Genomic DNA, 19,322 nt, shown 5'->3' with positions numbered 1-19,322 from the left:
ATACAGACAGTTGTGAGCATCCACATGAGCACTGGGAACGGAACCTGGGTCCTCTGGAAGATCAGCCAGTGATTTCAACTGCCACGCCCTCTCTCCAGCTCCTGGCATGCACTTTTAATTCCAACACTCAGGAGGCAGAGGCAGGTGAATCTCTAAGTTCCAGGCCAGCCTGATCTATAAATCAAGTTTCAGGATAGCCAGGACTATACAGAGAAACTCTGTCCTGAAAAAACAACTTGAAATCTGACCAAACAACCAGCCATAAAAACAAACAAAAGGATTAAAAAGCATGCCATCAAAAGTGAGATGCTTAAGAGTTTGGAGCACTCCTGACACAAATCCCAAGGTGCTTTCAAAGTGGTTAGCAGCACGGCCTTGAGGGCAGTCAAACTTGCTTCTAACAGTGGTTGCTTCCTTTACGAGCTTTGTGACCCTGGATAAATCAGGCAGTCTCTCTGTGCTGCAGTTTTTTCACCCACGAAATGGAGGATCTGATCCTTTCCACTTGCATGTGGTCAGGTTTACATGTGCTAATGTGTGGGAAATGATGAGGATGGTGTCTGGTACCCAGCAAATCCTGAGCCAGTCAGCTTGTGATGCACTTGCTTGAATGACCCGTGTTGGCTGGTGCCCTTCCATTAAGCTGGGAATCTACTGGCCTGTCTCTTCTGGAGAGCTCTGCACTCTGAGACCAGCCATCAAAATGCACCAAGCAAGGTCAAACCCCACATGCTGGATGGTGCGACATCTTACATGCTCCATTTAACCCTCTTAGGGGGAACCTGCAGCCCAGAGCATAAATATCTGAACTGAGTCAGATCTGGAAAAGGGAAGGATGTTGCCCTCCTGCCTGAGGCAGCCATTAAGTTGAATCAAGTGGTGTCAGAGCTCACCACTGCAGTCCCAGCACTCTGCAGAGTATTACCCAGCAGGAAGGGAATGGATTCTCCACTTAAAGCTGCATTCTGATCCAAGTTCCACCTCTTCCTGCCTGTGAGACTCCAGTTGGCCTCCCCACTTGTAAGATAAGCTTATTAGCAATAATTTCTTGCTGGTAGGGCCAGAGGAAAAATTGATGAGATGCAGTGGGGAGAGGACTGGGAGACTAACTCAGTTGACAAAGTACTTGCCTAGCATATGGACACAAAGTCCTGGGTTCAAACCCCCAGCAGTGTATAAACCGAGTACTATAGCCCATGCCTGTGATCCCAGCACTTGGAAGGTGGAGACAGCAGAGTCACACATTCAAGGCTATCAGTGGCTACATTGCAAAATAAACCTGAAGCTCTGTCTCAAAAGTAAAAAGCCAGGAGATGATTCCTAGGCTGGTGCCCAGCATGATGGTAGCAGTTAATGAATAGAAGCAATTATGGGAAGAAAGTGAGGTGATGTGGGTCCTGGATTTTCAACCTAGATTGAAAGGATTTGTTGTTAGTCAGCTTCTCTGTAGAGGTAGAGAAACCTGGAGATACAGATGACAGATGAGAGGACCAAATTACACAATTTGCTACAAGGACCTTCATCCATGTGGGAAGCCCTAAGGCTTCAGCCCTTCTTGAGGTCCAGGCCTGTCCAGTTTGCTTGGAAGAGTGAATGTGTAAGGGTACATAGGTGAACCAGGCTTTAGCCATTCTCTACTCTGCAGACTCGGCCGAAGAACCCCAGGTCTATGAACACCCTCGCTTGCAGTTCTGCATTAAAGCCATTAGATGTCGCCACACAACAAAAAACAAGGTCTGCAGCCACCTGGGGCTGCCAGCCCTCAGAGGTGGCTACTTTTGTCAGCTCCAGCAGCCCAAGATTCTCTAAAAGGCTATCTAGAACTTCCCTCCCACGTCTCCTCCCTGTACAGGATCCAACCACACAGAATTGGTCCCGGAAGCCAGGCTGAAGACCACTCACTATTTGCTGTTACCCTCCTGGAGGAGCGTCCTCTTCCCCCTCTGCCTGTGCAGACTGCCAGACCCGGTCATCAGGTATTTCACCTCAACAAAGACTTGACCCTGTGAGTCAGACATGTCATCTTGGCTTGTAGACACAGAAACAGGCTCAGAGAAGTCCTACAGAGGAGATTTTGAGCTCAGTCTCAGAAGAGAACTTTCTTTCTCTGAGATCCCATGGAATTCCTGTCTTTAACTGTTTGGCCCAACCCTTTGCCTAGTGAACTGGGAGATGACTGAGTAGGTAAAGCACTTACCTCACAAGCAGGAGGGCCTGAGTTTGGATACTTAGAAACCACATATGAAGCTATGCATGAAGGAAGGGACTTTTAATTCTACCCATGGCAGGATGGGAGACAGAGACAGACAGATTCCTGGAGGCTCAGGGACCAGACAGCATGACTTAAAGTTCCAGACCAATGAGAGACTGGGTGTCAAAAATATGTGGAAAGGACCTACAATGGTTAGTGTTCATTGTCAGCTTGACTGGGAGATGGGCCACAGGATAGGCTTATGGGGATTATTTTGTTTTGTTTTGTTTTTTGATACAACCCCCCCCCATCTCTGTCTGTCTCCAGGTCCTGGAAATAGATATGTAGTTAGGGCTTCAAACTCACAGAGGTCTCCCTCCCTCTCTGCCCCTGGATTAATTGATGTGGGAAGATCTATTATAATTAAGGACGAGACCATTCCCTGCCCAGGGAGGGTAACCTGGACTGTATAAAATGGAGAAAGCTACCTGAACAGTAGAATGTATTCACTTGCTGTCTTAGAGTGCATAGGATTTCCTGGAGCTGGAATTACAGATGACTGTGAGTCACCTGAAATGACATTTTCTTCAAGAGCGGAAAGTGCACTTAACCACTAAGCCACCTTTCCAGGCTCCGCTGTCTGCTTTCTGCTTGTGCATGCAATGACACCAGCTACTTCAGGCTTCTGTTACTTTGACTTCTCTGCCATGCTGGACTATACCCTTGGACTATTAGCCTGAATAAGCCCTTTGTCCCTTAAGTTGCTCTTTTCAGAGTATTTAGTCACAGCAACAGGAAAAGAAACGGAGACAGTGCCTAAGTTCATACCCTCTGACATGCACATGCATACATACATACATTTACACACGAGCCAGCACACACACACACACATACACCACCTGTGATGCTTTGAATATGCTTGGCCCAGGGAGGGGCACTATTAGGAGGTGTGGCCTTGTTGGAGTAGGTGTGTCACTGTGCTCGTGGGCTTTAAGACCCTCACCCTAGCTGCCTGGAAGCCAGTCTTCCACTAGCAGCCTTCAGATGAAGATGTAGAATTCTCAGCTCCTCCTGCGCCATGCCTACCTGGACTGCCATGCTCCTGCCTTGAGGATAATAGACTGAACCTGTGAACCTGTAAGCCAGCCCCAATTAAATGTTGCCCTTATAAGACTTGCCTTGGTCATGGTGTCTGTTCACAACAGTAAAACCCTAACTAAGACCCTACCTTTCCCCTAGCCCAATAGATGGCTTTTATCTACTGGTGCTTGGCTAAGTGGTTCTCCATTTTCCAGGAGGGGCTGTTAAGAGATACATGCCCTGTATCAAATCTCATATGTATTCAGTGGCAGAGCCAGAGCTTGTGTCACCCATCTTCAGAATCTGAGCTCAGGCTGTGACCTCTTCTCCAGGGGTGCCTAGAGGAACACTGCTCTCTACCTTTGCCCTTTGCCCTGAGTGGGCCCCACCAGTGGCAGTCTCCATCTTCCCATGTTTCATGTATGGAGTACCCATGAGCCCCTTTGTTGGTAAGCTGGGAGCTGCTTAACGGAGGCAAGGCTGTGTGCTTTTAGTCCTCTGGCCTGGTAGTCCCTGACCTCTGAGCAGAGTCATGACTTTGGAGGGGAAGAATCCAGTGGGCCTCAGTTTGTCCTGAAGCTCTCCTAGACCATGATAATCCAGACTTATCTTCTGAATCCAGAGTATAATGTGCTGATGATCCCTGGTGCTGGTAGGGCTAATGTGGAATGTGGTAGGATTTATTTTATGTGCCTGGCCTATATATGTGCCTATACCCTAGGCAGCACAACCCCTTTCCCTCTGTGTTCCTTTTCTTCATAGGCCACTTGTCCCAGAAGAGAAGCTCACATACTCATGATTATCTAAAGGCTGGACATCTACAGGCTGGCTGTTAAACCCTGCTGTGTTAAAATTAAATTATTTAGCTGGGAAGTGGTGGTACATGCCTTTAATCCCAGCACTTGGGAGGCAGAGGCAAGTGACTTTGAGGCTAGCCTGGTCTACGGAGCAAGTTACACAGCTAGGGCCACACAGAGGAACCCTGTCTCAAAAAACAAAAAAACAAAATTAAAAAAAAACAACAACAGTATTTAAGGTTCCCATTTGGGACATTCCACTGGCTATTTATTTGCAAGTAGCCATGATGGTGGAATTGGCAGATACTGAGCGGAGTTCCTCTCCACCCATAGAGAGCCAACTGTCACAATGTTTACAAGACTGAAAACCAACCTGAGGCTTGCATGCTGTTACTGAAGTCTCTGCGGAGCTGGCCGGGAGCTTTAAGACCACTGCTTGCAAAGTGCCAATGTTGCCCCTTTCAGCAGGTGTTGAACCCGTAGTTACTGTCAGAAGTCACACACTTGATTAAGAGGAGAAGTGACAGTGTAAAGAGGAAAGACACCTCATCCAAGCCAACAAGTCTGGTTGGAGCCTTGATTTTAACCACTGTTGTGGTTATTGGCCATATACCAAGAGCCCCAAGCTCATGGGAAGTCTGGGAAATCATAAGAGGTAATGTGTGTAAAGGGCTTAGCACAGATTTAGCTGGAGCAGAACATAGTAAACATTAATTTACCAAGAGGCATAAGAGTGGGATCAGGATCCACCCAAGTAGAATCTCGACTGTTTTGTTTCTTGTCCTTTTTTTGGCGGGGAGGTTGTGGGGGGGGGGTGTATATTTTATTTTGTTGGCCAGTTCAGACGCTTTGTCTGTCTAAGCCTCTTGTTCCCCAGAGAAGAGAGGATAATAATAGCTACTTAGAAGAGCAGCTAGGAGGATGAAGATAAACGCTATAAAGTATCCACCCTGAGAAGTGGATACTTTGTAAATGGGAGAGATTGTCCAGGATTATCTTTTATTTCACATCAGTTAGACAAGCAACACTTTGTGGTCTGTGCAGGGCAGCGTGGGCCAGAGCCATGGAGGCAGGGCCAAATTTGTGCTGTGCTTAGAATTCCCTTCCTGGACAGGTCAGCCCCTCAGTGGGCCATGGCTTGAGAAGGACTTCAGAGGCTTGGGACGCTGTTGCTAGGTGCTGGTTGCTAAGCAACACTCTGTTTCTTCTAGCTTGGCCATCTCCACCTCAGGAGGGCCAGCTTCTCTTGAGCAGCTCCAGCCTCTTGTGGCCTCTGCCGACCTCAGAGCTAGCAGCAGAGGGTAGGTGAGGGTGGGGCCTACTGTGCAGGGCCCCAGGAGAGCACAGTCAACTTCCACAGGGAGGTGGGTGAGGAAGGAACTGAGTAAGAGATGGGGTGGGGGCGGGGCATGTCTCACAGGAGAGAAATGTCAGGCAGGCGGTCATCTGGTCATGTACTCTCCTAAGAAGCACATATAGGAGGTCAGACCAGAGGACCAGGAGTCCGATAGCCCAAGTCTGAAACCCAGCTCTGTCCCTTGTTAAGAGCTTCAATTCATTTCTTGGCATCGTTTCTTGGCTCTACAGTGGGGGCATTTGAACCCTGGTAAGAGACACGACAGTGTGAGAGTTGAAGATGGGTTCTTCGTTTGGTTTGGGATGCAGTCTCCAGAAACGGGAACAGGGGCTGTGAGGATGACTGAGATCTATGAGGGAGTGACTGACTGTCACTGGTGGGGTTGAAGCCTGAGATCAGGACTCATGAGGATCTCCTGGGTTTCTTCTCAGGCCCGTGGGGCCCTGCCCTGCAGCACCATGATGGGGAAACTCCCTCTTGGGGTTGTCTCTCCTTATGTGAAGATGAGTTCGGGGGGATGTTCTGACCCTCTGAAGTTTTATGCTACCAGCTACTGCACAGCCTATGGTGAGGACTCCTATCTCTATGGGTGCTACCTTCAGGACCCTGGATGGGAAGAGGGACCCTGGATGGGTAGAGGCACACCCTCTAGGTCAATCCTAGCAGAGAGTGAGCTGCCACACGGTGGCTCTGTTCCCTGAGCCCAAGGCTCACACTATCAAGCTGGCCTTGTCCGGCTGTCCCCTTGTTTGGTCCTGTCACTGAAGTGTGTCTGCCACACGGTTCCTGTGACCCCATGCCATTGGTTCTATTTTCCAGCATCACAGTCCTCCGAGGCCCAGGCCTATCACAGTCCTCCGAGGCCCAGGCCTATACAGCTCCCCTTACCTGGTTGTTAGGTACTCCCCTGGCTTAGTGTTCCCTAGGCCCTGGTGGCTGCTGACTCTGCTTGGGAAGCCACTCCTCACCCTTCTGATAACTTTCGGTCCTGTTTCCGTCTTGTCCCTTGGCAGGTCGGGAGGAGTTCAAGCCCCGCATGGGAAGCCATGTAGGCACAGGCTACAAATCCAACTATCGGCCCCTGGTCTCCTACCAACCGCACCTGGACACCTTGGACAATCCTGCCATGGGGTACAGTTTCCACTACTCCTTGCCTCCCTCCTTTGCCTTGCTGGATCTTAACTATTAGAGATGTCATTGCCCCAGGCTCCAAAGCAAGGCCTGAATGGCTTTGGCATGCTGCCCAGTATTGGCCCCAGGGCCAAGAAGGACTCTTGAAACATTTGAGAGAGTGACGGGAGAGATGGCAGCCTCTGGGAATAAGTGCTGCAGCCCTCAGCCCCAGAACAAAGAAGGTGGCCCTGGAGGTGCCATCTCTTGCTTCCTCTCACCCCTTAGGGAACAAATTCGTGACACTTCCAAGTCTGTGACCAGTCAGAGCTACTCTCCCCTAGAAGTGCCTGATGGCAAACAACCCCTGCCCTGGAACCTGCACCAGACGAACTCTGGCTATGGGCGAGAAAAACTCAACACTGGACCACTTTCTAAAGAGGTCAGTGCTGGGCCCATGCTGGGAAGGAGTGAGCCCCAGGATGTGTGCAGGAAAACAGGGAATACTGCTTCCATTGTACAGAACTGAGAAGACTTAGCACAGAAGAGCCAAAGTGTAGGGTGAGGGGCCACTCCCCACTGTGGTCCTGTCTTTATCCCCGCCATCCCCACTGTCACTCCCTCTTCTTGTCTCCCTGCAGCCCTGTCCCCACCCTCACTCCTACTCCATCCTCACAGATACCAGGATCCTAGTCATTCATTCAAGCCCTTTGCCACAACCTACACTGCCTCAAGGTCACTGTCACAGTCACCCGACCTCTTCACTTCTGTCCTCACTATTACCACCATTCAAATAACCACCATGGTCATGAGGACAGGTAGCCGTTCATCCAAGTCATCTACTCTGAATTCATTTCACATTTGGAGGGCATGTGCTTAGGCTGTGTAGTTCAATGGGTAGCACGCTTGCTGAATGTTCATGAGACTCTGAGTTCCACCCCCCCCCCCCCCGTGCTTCCTAAGCCAGTTTATGCCTATAATCCCAGCACCGGGGATCGAGGGGCAGCAAGATAGCAAGTTCAGAGTTATTTATCCATAGCTACACATCAAGTTTAAGGCCAGCCTGGGCCACATGAGACCTCATCTCAATTTAAATAATGACAATGGTGATAGCAGGAGATATGGTTCAGAGGTTAAAAGTGTTCACTGCTCTTCCAGAGGATGCGAGTTCAGTTCCTGGAACTCTAGCTCCTGGGTATCTGATGCCCTCACCTGGTCTTTGTGGGCATCTATCTACATGTGGCATATACAAAGCTCAGACACGTAAAATACTAACAAATCTTTTTTTTTTCCTTTTTGTGTTTTTGAGCTAGGGTTTCTCTGTGTAGTCCTGTCTGTCCACAAACTAGCTATATAGCTATGTAGACTAGGCTGGCTATGGACTCACAGAGATCTTCCTACTTCTGTTTCCCAAGTGCTGGGATTAAAGGTGTGTGCCACCACAGCCTGGCTAATCGATCTTTTAAAATGTAAAATAAAATTAAAAATTTTTGGAAGGGGTAAGAGAGAAACACAGCATGGGGAAAGGAAGGAAGAAGCAGAAGCCCAAAGGCTGGGAAAGACGTTGCATGGAAACACTGGGCAAGGCTCGGAAGAGACTATTCCTCTAGCCACAGCTGCCTACAGGATGTGTCTTTCAAGCAGTGTGGGCTACGAGTGCAAGGGCCCTGGGGCAGGAGTTCCTGCTTGAGGGGCCCAACAAGGGGTTAAGTGGCTGCAACAGTCTGAGGACCCAAAGTCCCCATGGACTGCCGTCAGGGTATGAGAGTCACTATGAGCAAGATGTTGCAAGCTGTGACACAGGAGAGGCCCCTCCGATGTCACTGTAATAGAGCCACACAGACTGCCGTGAAGGTGCTCTGTAGGAGTGGAGGATGGAGTGTGACTGGCACTCCCTCACCTTGTCAGCATGATCACGTGTTCTCACTCTTCCAGGTCAGGAAGGTCCACTTCGACACCCAGGATCACGGGCCTCAGACGATCACAGGACTGGAGCCCAAGGAGGTTCCCCTGATCCACCAGTCGCAGGGCAAGGGCTCTACGGAGTGGGAGAACTCCCACTATGTGAGTGGATATCGGCTAGGGCTGAGGAGGGGGGGACACAGCCACCACCTCCCCTGCAGATGTTGGGCCTGTGATTGCTCTCTGGGGGAGGGGGGCTTCTGCACATGGTCTCGGGCCCTGAAACAGTGCCGAGAGCAAGGCATTTTCAATTTGATAGTTCTCAAACGGCATCCTGCCCTGTCCCGTGACCAAGCTGGTATTTTTTTTCTTCTGTCAGCTTATCCCCCTTCATCATGACCCCGTCATTTTTGTCTGGGTTCCTCAGGGTCATTTCCAGGAACTCATCATGCCGCGCGATTTGGAGTGATCATGGAGGCATTTGGAGCACTGTCATGCCTCATCAGGCATCCTTAGATGTCTGTTGGGGAGCTGTGCGCGTCTCCCCTTCCCAGGCCCACTGGGTGTTCACACATCCAAAGAGCTACCGCCACCATCACAGAATGCCTGCGGTCCACCCTGGCCCGCTGTGTTCCTATTGTTCTGCCTTGTACATTCCAGGGCCCACGCTTCATGACTTCTGAATACAATTCCAAGTATATCAAGGAGTCTCCAAACCACCCAGGTAGGCCCTCGCAATTTCACCAGCCTTCTCCAGCCCGAAGGAAACTCCAGAGTTGGAGCTGGTGCAGCTCTCGGAAGCTACCATGGGGGGGGAAAGGAGGATTATCAAGTGGGTGGCTTGAGGGAGCGGTGTCCCTGGGCTGATTTCAGGGCTCTGTCCTGCTCTTGGAGCAGGGTCACTTGGGTCTGAGCACAGCTACTCCTGCCTGTCAACCCCTATCCTTTCTTCTGCTTTCCTGGCCTGGCCCCTGGAGTCCATTCCTCTCTTGCTGGGATACTGAAGTAGCCCCATGAAGCATAGAGAGCTGTGGCTTTTGCAGATCTCTTGCTTAAGAAGACAATTGGTTCCAAAGAAGAGACTGGCTTCACGGAAGAGTCTACCAAGAATCCCATTGTCTTCCAGCCGCCCTCACAGGCATTTCCTGGGGATCCTGTAAGTGTGGGTTCAGGAACATCAAAATTCTCAAGACTGCAGGGCAGGGGAAGATTTCTGTAGTTACTTTTAAAGCTTTGGACACAAAGCCCTCCAGACAAGTGTGGAATGAAGGCAAGCGAGAGAACACCACTGCTGTGCTTAAGAGTCCCACATTAGAGTTGACAATACTGAGGTCCAAGGAGGTGAAGGGGCAAGGCCAAGGATGCTCAAAGATGGAACCTTCCCTGTTGGTTCCCATTCTGGACCAGGGGTTCGTCATTCCACCCCAAACTCTACCTATTCCTCTGTTGCCTCAGTCACGTCTGTCAGTATAGAACACTTCTGCATGCTTGATCTAGTGGAGGCAGGAATCAGTGGGTGTGAGAGCCACTGAGGGGAAAGGGAAGCTAGGCTGATTTTCCACTGTGCGTCCCTCTCCAGACCCTCCATCCAGGACGAAGTGTCACCAAGTCAGACTACCTCCCTATGACTTACCCTCAGGTAAGCTTTCTGCTGCTGGGATGGCGGGGAGGGGGTGGCGCAGGGTCACCTATGGGGACAGTTGTACACGGTTTGGAATTGTGAAGGAGTGGTGCCCACAACTTCTTTGCTCCCTCCAGGGAAGTGACTTCCTCCCTGTGCTGGCCAGAGGCTCTGATCGGGACACTGGATACAGTCGAGTGAACGAAAGGCCCTTGAATCCCAGAGTGAGTGACAGGGGCCCAGCAGGGAAGGAGGAGAAGAGGCAGAGATAGATGAAGGGTGTTACAGACAGAGCATAAAGCTGGGGGCTGGGATGGAGCCCTGTGCTTTAAAGCATGGACGGCCTCTGTCCATCCTTCCTCCATCATATGACCTCAGCCAGCCTCCCAGCCTCTTGACTTGTGTCTCTTCTCCGTACAGATGCCTACTCCAAGCCCACAGACTGCCAGCATGAGCCACAGGTCCTACCAGCCTCCCCAGCGGATGCAACAGACAAATGTTGCCCTTCTTGGCAAGGAGTCTGTGGGGAACAAGGTAAGGCTGCTTGCCACCCGTCCCAGTCCCTAGCCGTGCTCCCGAGTCCTGACCTTTCATTCCCCTGTCCTCATCTTGTACAGGAGCCCACAGGGTTCACTCTTAACAACCCCAGCTACGTTCGGAATTCCTATGAACAGGACAGAGATCAACGGTACCTGACCACCTACAACCAAGGGTGAGGCTCCCTTCCTGGCTAAATGCTGAGATCCAATTGACTGAAAACTGAGGCAGAGCAAGTAATGAGGATACAACCATTGAGAGGGAAAGCTCCCACCCAACTCTTCCAGACACAGACCCTCCGCTGAGCATCATGGGCTGCCCTTTCACTGGGAGAATGGACTTTAGGGGCATGTGGACGTTACATGGGAGGGAAAGCAGATGGTGATGGGGGCGTTAAGAGGCTAGCTGTCCTGTGGCAGAAACGCTAGACGACAGTGTAAGGCACTCAGCTCTGATCTGGCCCAGCCGGAGGGTGAGAGAGTCAGGGCAGTCACACCCCAGGCCCATTCGTCACTGGTTAAAAAGCTGTCCCCAGGGTGGCATTAAGGTTCATGGAGCTCCTTGCTCAGGAGAAACAGATTCTGGGGAGCGGTGACAGGACAGGCAGAGCAGGGCCAGGCTGGTGAGCTTGGGAAGGGTAAATGAATGTGGAGCTCTGCAGCAGCAAAAGCATCAGTTTTTAAGGTACTGCGTCCATCATATGCTAGGTGGGCTCAGCGCTCTCTCAGCAGGTGAGCTGTGGGCCACGTCTGAGGCCTGCAGGATGGCTTCTGGTAGGAGGCAGTCCAAGAGCCACGGAGACAGCTTCTGAAACCAGGGCTGGGTGGGGAGGGCGTATAGGAGCAGCAGAAAGGAAGTGTAATACCTTTGGTTTTGTTTTTTATTTTGAGACTAGTCTTGCTGGCCTAGAACTTTCTCTGTAGATTAGACTGGCCTAGAGCTTGTAGCAGATCTCCTTCTGTCTCTGCCTCCCGAGTGCTGAGTTCACACGTGCACTGACTCACTCCGACAGGAAGTGGATTTGGGGTGAAGGGGCAGAGTCCTAGAGCTGGAAAGCCAGGCTCCCTCCCAGCATACTTCTGATCTATCCACACACACATACTGTCCCCAGGCCTGAGTATTCCATGTTCCTCTGGCTTGTCAGGCTTCCCTCCTCCCCTACCCCAGTTCTAGGGCACTTCCTGCTTTTCACTGAATCCTGACCTAGGCCCTGGAGGATATCGGGGTGTGGCAAGAGGGAGAAGAGGAGTAGGGGAACCGGGACCAGGGTATTGATGTAAGAAGGCAGCACTGGCACTGGAGTTGACACTTTAGAGTGTCTGACTGAGGACCAGCCAGCAATAGAGGTCTCAACTGAAAGAGTCTTGGTGGCTTCAGGGCCACACTCTTAGGGCTTAGCTTGGGAACACAGTAACTGCTCTTTCCACAAGGGTGATGGAAGAGCACTCCAGGTGTTGGCAGACAAAATGTGTCTCTAAAGTGCTCCCTTTATGGGGCCCTCCTCAAACCCCAGGCTGTCTGCAGGTCCTGCTCACACACCCTGCCTCCGTTACCTGTCAGGAATTCCTGAAGGTATCAGACACCCCGCTTCTTGCTGGAGATCCCGAGGCCCCCAGAGGTTGTAATCACTGATTTCCAAGTAGACCTATAGGCATCCCATCTTTCCATCTTCATAGCCAGGGTGGGGCCAGTCTTACTCATTTTGTGTCTCAGAACCCAGCCTAAGGCCCAGTTGTCTAGGTGGATAGAAGGGCATCAGAGCCTTAGGATTAGGACTCTTCTCTGGGTGCTGGCAGGGCCACAGGTGGGAACACCAGAGATCCTGTCCTTTGCTCTCTGCACCGTCTCAGCTTCAGAGTGGGTAGAGGCACTCAGCTCCAGAAACGGGGACAGGCAGTTCCCGAGTGAGTGTCTTAGGTGGACAAGGGCTGAGGCATGACAGGCAGAGGAGACACATGGGCATTGGCAAGGAGGCTGGAGGGCTCTGAGGCCCAAGATTGTTGGTAGTGAAGGGAGGGATGAGCCTCAGAAAGGGGTGAGCTGTAGCTAAGGGCCCTTGCACCATACTAGGTACTTTGAGAACATCCCCAAGGGGCTGGATCGAGAAGGCTGGACTCGAGGTGGCATCCAGCCCCAGAAAGCAGGAGCCTACGCCCTCAGTGAGCCCGTTACCCACATGGACTCCACTCCAAATCCCACGGAGACCCTGAGGCACCTGCACCCCCATGTGGGAAGGTAGCATGCCCCCTCAGCTCTGCCCCTGCCACCCCTCCCTCACTTTGCAGCCCTCCTACCTCAGCCCTATCTTTCCACTGCATGTCTTACCTCCACCATGGTGATGGTGCTGTGAGGCATGGATTTAAAGGTGAATGGACTGTAGGCCCATCCCTCCTGGGACTCCTGCTCAGTTCTTCAAAACCCCCACTTGGACAGTAAAGGCTCCAGTTGGCAGACAGAGAATGTCTGTGGCTTGGCTATCCCTGTCCGGGCCTGGCTCGCTCTTGGGATCTGGGGGAGGGAGGTAGAGGAGAGAGGCCCAGGCCTGGTCACCCGTCCTTATATCAGCTTTCTTTCTTCCTGCAGAACCTTGGCTTCAGTTGACCCCTTCTATCGAGATGTACCTCATAGCAACCGCTACCCACCTTCCAGCTGAGTCTGGTGGGTAAGAGGCCAGGATGCCCTCCTGCACCCATTCCCTTCCCAAGCCCTGGGTTAAATAAGGCTTGAGGGATGGGAGTCAGGAGGCTTTTTGTTTCTGCTGAAGAGTGTTCAGAGCCACCCCCAGAGCTCTCCCTCAGACCTTCTCTTTGTTCCTTCCTCCCAGGTTTGGCATGATGGGACAAGCTCCTTCCCCTAAGCTCCCTGAGATTCCCTCGATTACTTTCCTAAGGAAATAAAGAACACTGAACCAGCACAGTATTCAGTCACTGTCGGCAGGGCAGGGTGGTGCCGGGGAAGGATTGAGCTAGAGTGTGTCTGGGTAGAGGGTTCAGGGCCAGATTTGAAGTCAGGGGACTCAGAGCATCTTAGTCACAGCAGCTCAGCCGACAAGGTACATCCCATTCAGTTTCCTGCCCTGTTGAGATATGTCCCTCAGCTTGTGCTTATCTGGGATAGTGATCAGTAAGGTCAGCGTAGAAGTTGGATGCAAATAGGACTGTGGATTAAAACAGGACGTTTGGGTCCCACTGATAGCCTCAAAAGAGAGAGGTCTATGGGGATAGGCCAAGAAGAATGCCAGGGAGATGGGAGGTGGGGTCTGTGATAGGTTGGGGTGGGGTCTGTGATGGATAGGGGTGCGGGGTCTGTGAGAGATGGGCAAGCTAGACATCAGCACAGGGTGGAGGACTGATGACAAGGCTGGCTTTCCCCCCAAGCTAAGCAGCCAGAGGAAGACAGCATCTTTTGTGATGCTACAGAAATCACTACAGAATGAGAACAAGTTGTCTGTTAGAGGGATACCCCACTGAGCACAGTGCCCAGTGAGCAAATGTGTGGAAAGATGGGGCAGCTGGGCACTGCTGCTTCTCATCTGCAAGGCATAATCTAGCCTGGCTCTCAGCACCTGCTGTCACTCAGCCAGGTATCTGTTCAGTGCACAACTGTGCAGCTGTATATGTGGCTCTGTTGTCAACAACTCCTTATTTTATACCTCAGGAGCCTAGATCCTAAAGAAGCATTTGAGTTGCTAGGGGTCCTAGAGGGCAACCAGATGGCAGTCCTGAACTTGGAGATGTCCCCTCAGAGTTCAGCCTGGTAATGAAATTATAACAAGACATTGTTTGGACCCAGGCCTGTCTGTGGGTTAGTGACTCACATCTAATGTTGGAGGCCATAGACCAGCAGGTCCTCATGCACAGTCATCTACTACCCCTGTGTCCATTTGTGCTTCTCAGCGGGCGTCCATGTTGCAGTTTTGCTGGCCCTGGAGAGCGGACCTGGTACAGTCCTGTGTAGCAGGGCTGGTGCTGTCCATAGCTTGGCAGGGCCTCCATGTGGGCTGTGGGAGGCTCCAGCTGGTCCCAGGGTTGGAGGAGGGGAGTCAGGGACACAGAGTCTCTGGGCTCTAAACCCAATCAGACTCAGGGCCCAGTGACAGTCTCACAGGCTGTGCGTGGGGACCTGCTGGTCCATGGCCTCCAACATTAGGGTGAGTCACCAACCCAGAAATGGACCTGGATCCCAAAAATGTCTTGTTATAACTTCATAGTGGGGTGAGAGCATCCACAATTACTAGCTCCTCCCTGCCAAAACACACACACACAAATGGGGGGGGGGGAGAGGAAAGAGAGATAGTATAAAATAAAATCACATGAAAGCAGTTAAAAAGGACACAGAGCCCTGAAGACGCACTCCATACACAAACATGGGGCACATTTATGCCAACAAAATATAACCTCAGTTACATACTTGGGCACAATGGCACGTATCTGAGAGCACTAGGAAGCAGAAACAGGAGGATCAGTCATTTAAAAATCATCCTCAGCTACATGGGCCAGCCTGAACTACATGAGATTTGTTTCACAAAAACTTGAAAGAAAGAAAGAAAGAAAGAAAGAAAGAAAGAAAGAAAGAAAGAAAGGCAAGAAAGAAGAAAGAGAGAAAGAAGAAGCAATAATATGAGCACACCTGGAACACAAGAAGAACATGTACATAATACATGGATGTTCCCATGAGCATCTAAGATGCCCATACATGCAGACACATGCACATGTAGATGGGGATGAACAAAGACACAGATACACAGACGCATGAAAATAGTTGTATAAAGGTATAGACGGTTCAGGGAAGATGGCTCAGTTGGTAAAGTGTTTGTTGCCAAAGCATGAAAACTTGGGTTCGGATCCCCAACACTCATGGACAGAAGCTGGGTGGGGTGGCAGTGTCTTTGATCTCAGTTCTGGGAAAGGACAGATCATCTGTGGGGCTCCTGGAGATAGTCTGGCTGAATTCATGGGTTCTGGTTTAGTGACTCTACCCTAAAAAATAACTTGGAAAGCAATTGAAGAAGACATTCAAGGTAAAACTCTAGTACACACACACACACACACACACACACACACACCACACATACACACACCACACACACACACACACCATATACACATACACACTACACACACACCACACATACACACCATACATACACACACACTACACACACCACACATACACACCATACATACACATACACTACACACACCACCCATACACACACTACACACCACACACACACACACACAAACCATGAGAATGGATGTGTATATAACAACTTGCATAGCAAACACACAGGAACACATGCACACAACCCACATATATTCACCACACCCAGCCCTGTTTCATTTCTTGAATGTTTCCCCACAAGACTCACTTCACAGCTCATGTGTCTCACTTGTCCTATCTCTCTTTCTCTCTACCTGGCCCAACAGGGGATCTGGTGTCTGTGTCACAGATGCTGGAAGTCTGATAACACCCTTTCTCCATTGTCTCTCCTTATTCTGTGCCCTGTACGACAGTTTCCAGAACATGTGAGGGGGGCACCCAATGATTCTTGAGCAGGGGCTGTGGACTCTGGCCCTGAGGAGGGGTGAAGATATTTTGTTTGCTCCTTGAATTTATGTTTCTACCTACAGCAAGGGTTATAGCCTGCCTCCAGGTAGAAGATCCATGGGTCCTAGTTTGGGTCCTCTGCCCCAGTCCAAGGAACAATGTGAGGACAAGATAGCCTAGGACCCTGGGGGCAGGAAGGGTTTCTGGAAAGGTCATGGCTGAGCCATGGCGGTGGTCGGAGGGTCTCTGCTTGGTAGGCCTAAGAAGTCTCAGGTCACACAGCCATAAGAGATGTGAGTTAAGCCTGTTGGTAAGCGGTAGAGTTGGGATCCTTCACTGGCGGCTATGGCCCATTGGAATGGTTCAGCCACAAGCCAAGCTTGCTTCCTTGGAGACCTTTGCAGTGGGCCTAAAGGGAGCAGAAGTATAGAAGGATAGCAGGGGATGAGTTGAGCTTGGGCCATGGCTATGGGCGCCCTTCAGAAGACAGGCTGCTCAGATCTGAAGACTCTGCTCATGGGCCGCCTATATTCACCTCCTGGCTGACGAGCCTCAGCAAGGGCACAGACAGCATCTCTGTTGTTCACAGCTGGTGCATCAGAGCCCAGCACAGTACTGTCCAGAATGTCTGGAAGAACATGGTGAATATAGGTAGATAGGTGAGTGGATGGATGGATGGACAGGTGAATGGATGGGTGGAATCATACTGTGTGCCTGTGGAAGTACCTGATGTGGGTTTCTGGCTGTCACCTGCCCTAACAACAAACGGTGTTGGTCAGTAGGTACCCTGCATCTGTGTAGCAAGCAGACAGCCGAGGCTCTGTGGTGCTGCCTCCCCCCAGCCACCTGGTGTGGCCCTCAGGACAGCTGCTGTGTTCTTTTTTTTAATTGCACTGCCCTTTCAGCTGCCTCTTACCTTCAGCCAACCTCTGACCCTAGTAGCTTTCCTATTCGGGTGAAGGGACCCTACATTCCAACTTGGTGGCTGAGCAACCTGGCAGGGAGGCTGCCCCTCAGCTGGGCTGGGCCCTCACCTGTTCCCAGGGTCACACTTTGCCAGACCTTTATGGCAGCTGACTACCAGAATGTTTTCTTCCTCAAGCTGCAGATATCTTAGAGAAGGTTCTAGGGGTGCCATGACTAACCTTTATTAAGCTCCCACGCCACGGCTTGCCAGGTGCAGAGAATATTCTGTGGGCCTTCCCCTCTGCAGCTAGAGCACAGAGCGTCTCCCTGTGGGGGCATGTTAAGGACACACGTAGGCAGGGTGGTGACGGCATTGGGATGGGGGTGCAGCGCAGGGCAGAGAGGGAGTGAAGCTGGGTCAGGCAGTACCTTTGACGCACAGGGACACGTGTGAGGCTGCTGCTTGTCATAGCAGTGTGGCAGCTGATGTTGACAGGTACCATCTGGCCTGGAGCACGTGATGACATAGAACCAACAGCTCATGGGCTTGACAACTGGCCAGCTGGGAAAACGGGGCTCCCAGGAGAGTGATGGGGTGGAGGGTGTTGTTCAAAGGCATCTGTCTGTGAGAACTTGGAGGCCCTGGGCGGGTTGGGGGCTGAGAATGGTGGGCATGATACACACAGGCAGATGGAGTACATGAAACTTCTCCGATTTCCTCTCTGGCCATCTGGAGAGCCACCCATTCACCAGGAACTGTTCTGCAAACAACCACACAGGCAGAAGGGAGGAATAGGATCAGAGGCCATCCACTGGGGCTTTCTTTTAAAGGGTCAGGGCAGGGGCAGGGCAGGGCTGGGTACTCCTGGCTTCCTCCAGGTGCTGCTCGAAACAGATCTGCCAAGAAAGTCTTTGAGGAACACTTGTCCTTCACCAACTTCCCTAAGGCCTTTGGGATTACCAGGTCAAATTGAGCCAGAGAGAAGAAACTACCTGCTCAAAGTCATGTGGCTTAGTAAATACATACTATCTCTGGCCCTTCTTATCAGGTTGCTTAGTTGGATAGGGGCCTGGGATGGGTAGGAGCCTAGACACTTCTCATTTGCAGTAAGGGCGTTGTTGTTTATTTTTTGTTAAGGGGAGAGGTGAGTGTTTGTTAGGATAAGTAATGTGTTTGTGTGTGTTTGGATGAGGTTCTAGGTAAACATCCAAGTCAGAGAGGTGTCTGCCCACCCAATCTAAGCTTGGATGATGCCCGGATGTTTTCAAGGAAGGCACTGGCTCCTCCAGTCAGTGGCCAGTGAGAGTGTGTGGATCCTAGGCATACAGACCTATTGCAGAGTCCTCTCCCAGTGGGTCCTGGCACAGTAAGGCCCCTATGGACATCCCAGAGCAAATCCTGGGGCCCCAGAAACAGGAGCTGATAGTCTAGGTGCTCCTTGGTTCACAGAGGAAGGCAGAAGTAGGGAGAGGGATGGGTGCGGGTGGCTCATGTGACTCCCAAAGTGATAGCAACCTGGCTCTCAAAGTTCCTTGAAAGACATGATTTGATGATGTTTTATTTTTTTTTATTTTAAAATTATACTTTATTCATTTATTTTGTGTGTGACCTAGCTCTCCAAGGTCAGAGGACAACTTGAAGAAGTTGATTCCTTTCTACCATTTGGATCCAATACAGGTCATCACGGCTTGTCTGCAAGTGGCTCCTTTACCCTCTGAACCATCCTGCAGGCTTGAATATTTTATTATTATTTCTGAGGGGACAGAGTCCTATTGTGTAGCCCAGGATGTATCAGACCTATGACAATCTTTTGGCTTCTATCTACCAAGTGCTGAGATTACAGATAGCCTTGACACTTCAAATGTAGGGCACTCTGAATGTGCAAACCCCTTCCTTTCCACCACAAAACAACTAAAACACTTTAGAGGTTTGGACTCGCACATAATCCTCTAGTGCATACCAGTACCAGGCTTAGCCACACACAGTCATCACCTACTACTGTGATGTGCATCCACTGCTCTGCATAGAGCCATGGCCAGTACTCCCATCCACCGGGTAGGGTTCTGTTCATCCATTCTCACCTCAGATTCAAAATCCATGTGGTACTTATTGGGGGAGACTCTGGGACACATAGGTGTTCAGTTTTCAAAGTATGCTGGGTGTCTTAGGTGTCTTTTGCTGTGATAAAACTCCATGACCAAAACCAACTTGAGGAGGAAAGGTTGTTGTTGTTGTTCTTCTTCTTCTCCTTCTCCTCCTCCTCTCCCTCC

General features: G+C 50.9%; 1 protein-coding gene across 2 annotated transcripts; it reads left to right on the top strand.

The window, feature by feature from the left end:
- The first annotated feature begins 5,236 nt into the window (after positions 1 to 5,236).
- Ppp1r32 (protein phosphatase 1 regulatory subunit 32) lies at positions 5,237 to 13,509 on the top strand. 2 transcript variants are annotated; one of them, XM_031384726.1, is made up of 14 exons: positions 5,237 to 5,369; positions 5,857 to 5,992; positions 6,439 to 6,556; positions 6,824 to 6,977; positions 8,471 to 8,599; positions 9,098 to 9,161; positions 9,481 to 9,593; positions 10,017 to 10,076; positions 10,196 to 10,282; positions 10,479 to 10,592; positions 10,676 to 10,770; positions 12,666 to 12,830; positions 13,179 to 13,253; positions 13,420 to 13,509. In XM_031384726.1, exons 2-13 carry the CDS (start codon positions 5,884 to 5,886, stop codon positions 13,246 to 13,248), a joined length of 1,278 nt encoding a protein of 425 aa, XP_031240586.1. In that variant the 5' UTR covers positions 5,237 to 5,369; positions 5,857 to 5,883; the 3' UTR covers positions 13,249 to 13,253; positions 13,420 to 13,509. The 2 variants fall into 2 exon arrangements, with proteins under 2 accessions (XP_031240586.1, XP_031240587.1); XM_031384727.1 differs by lacking the exon at positions 5,237 to 5,369 and adding an exon at positions 5,653 to 5,674.
- The last annotated feature ends 5,813 nt before the right edge of the window (positions 13,510 to 19,322 follow it).

Source organism: Mastomys coucha, unplaced genomic scaffold (assembly GCF_008632895.1).
Source record: "Mastomys coucha isolate ucsf_1 unplaced genomic scaffold, UCSF_Mcou_1 pScaffold21, whole genome shotgun sequence".
NCBI classification, from domain to species: domain Eukaryota; kingdom Metazoa; phylum Chordata; class Mammalia; order Rodentia; family Muridae; genus Mastomys; species Mastomys coucha.
This window is presented reverse-complemented; position numbering and strand designations above follow the sequence as displayed.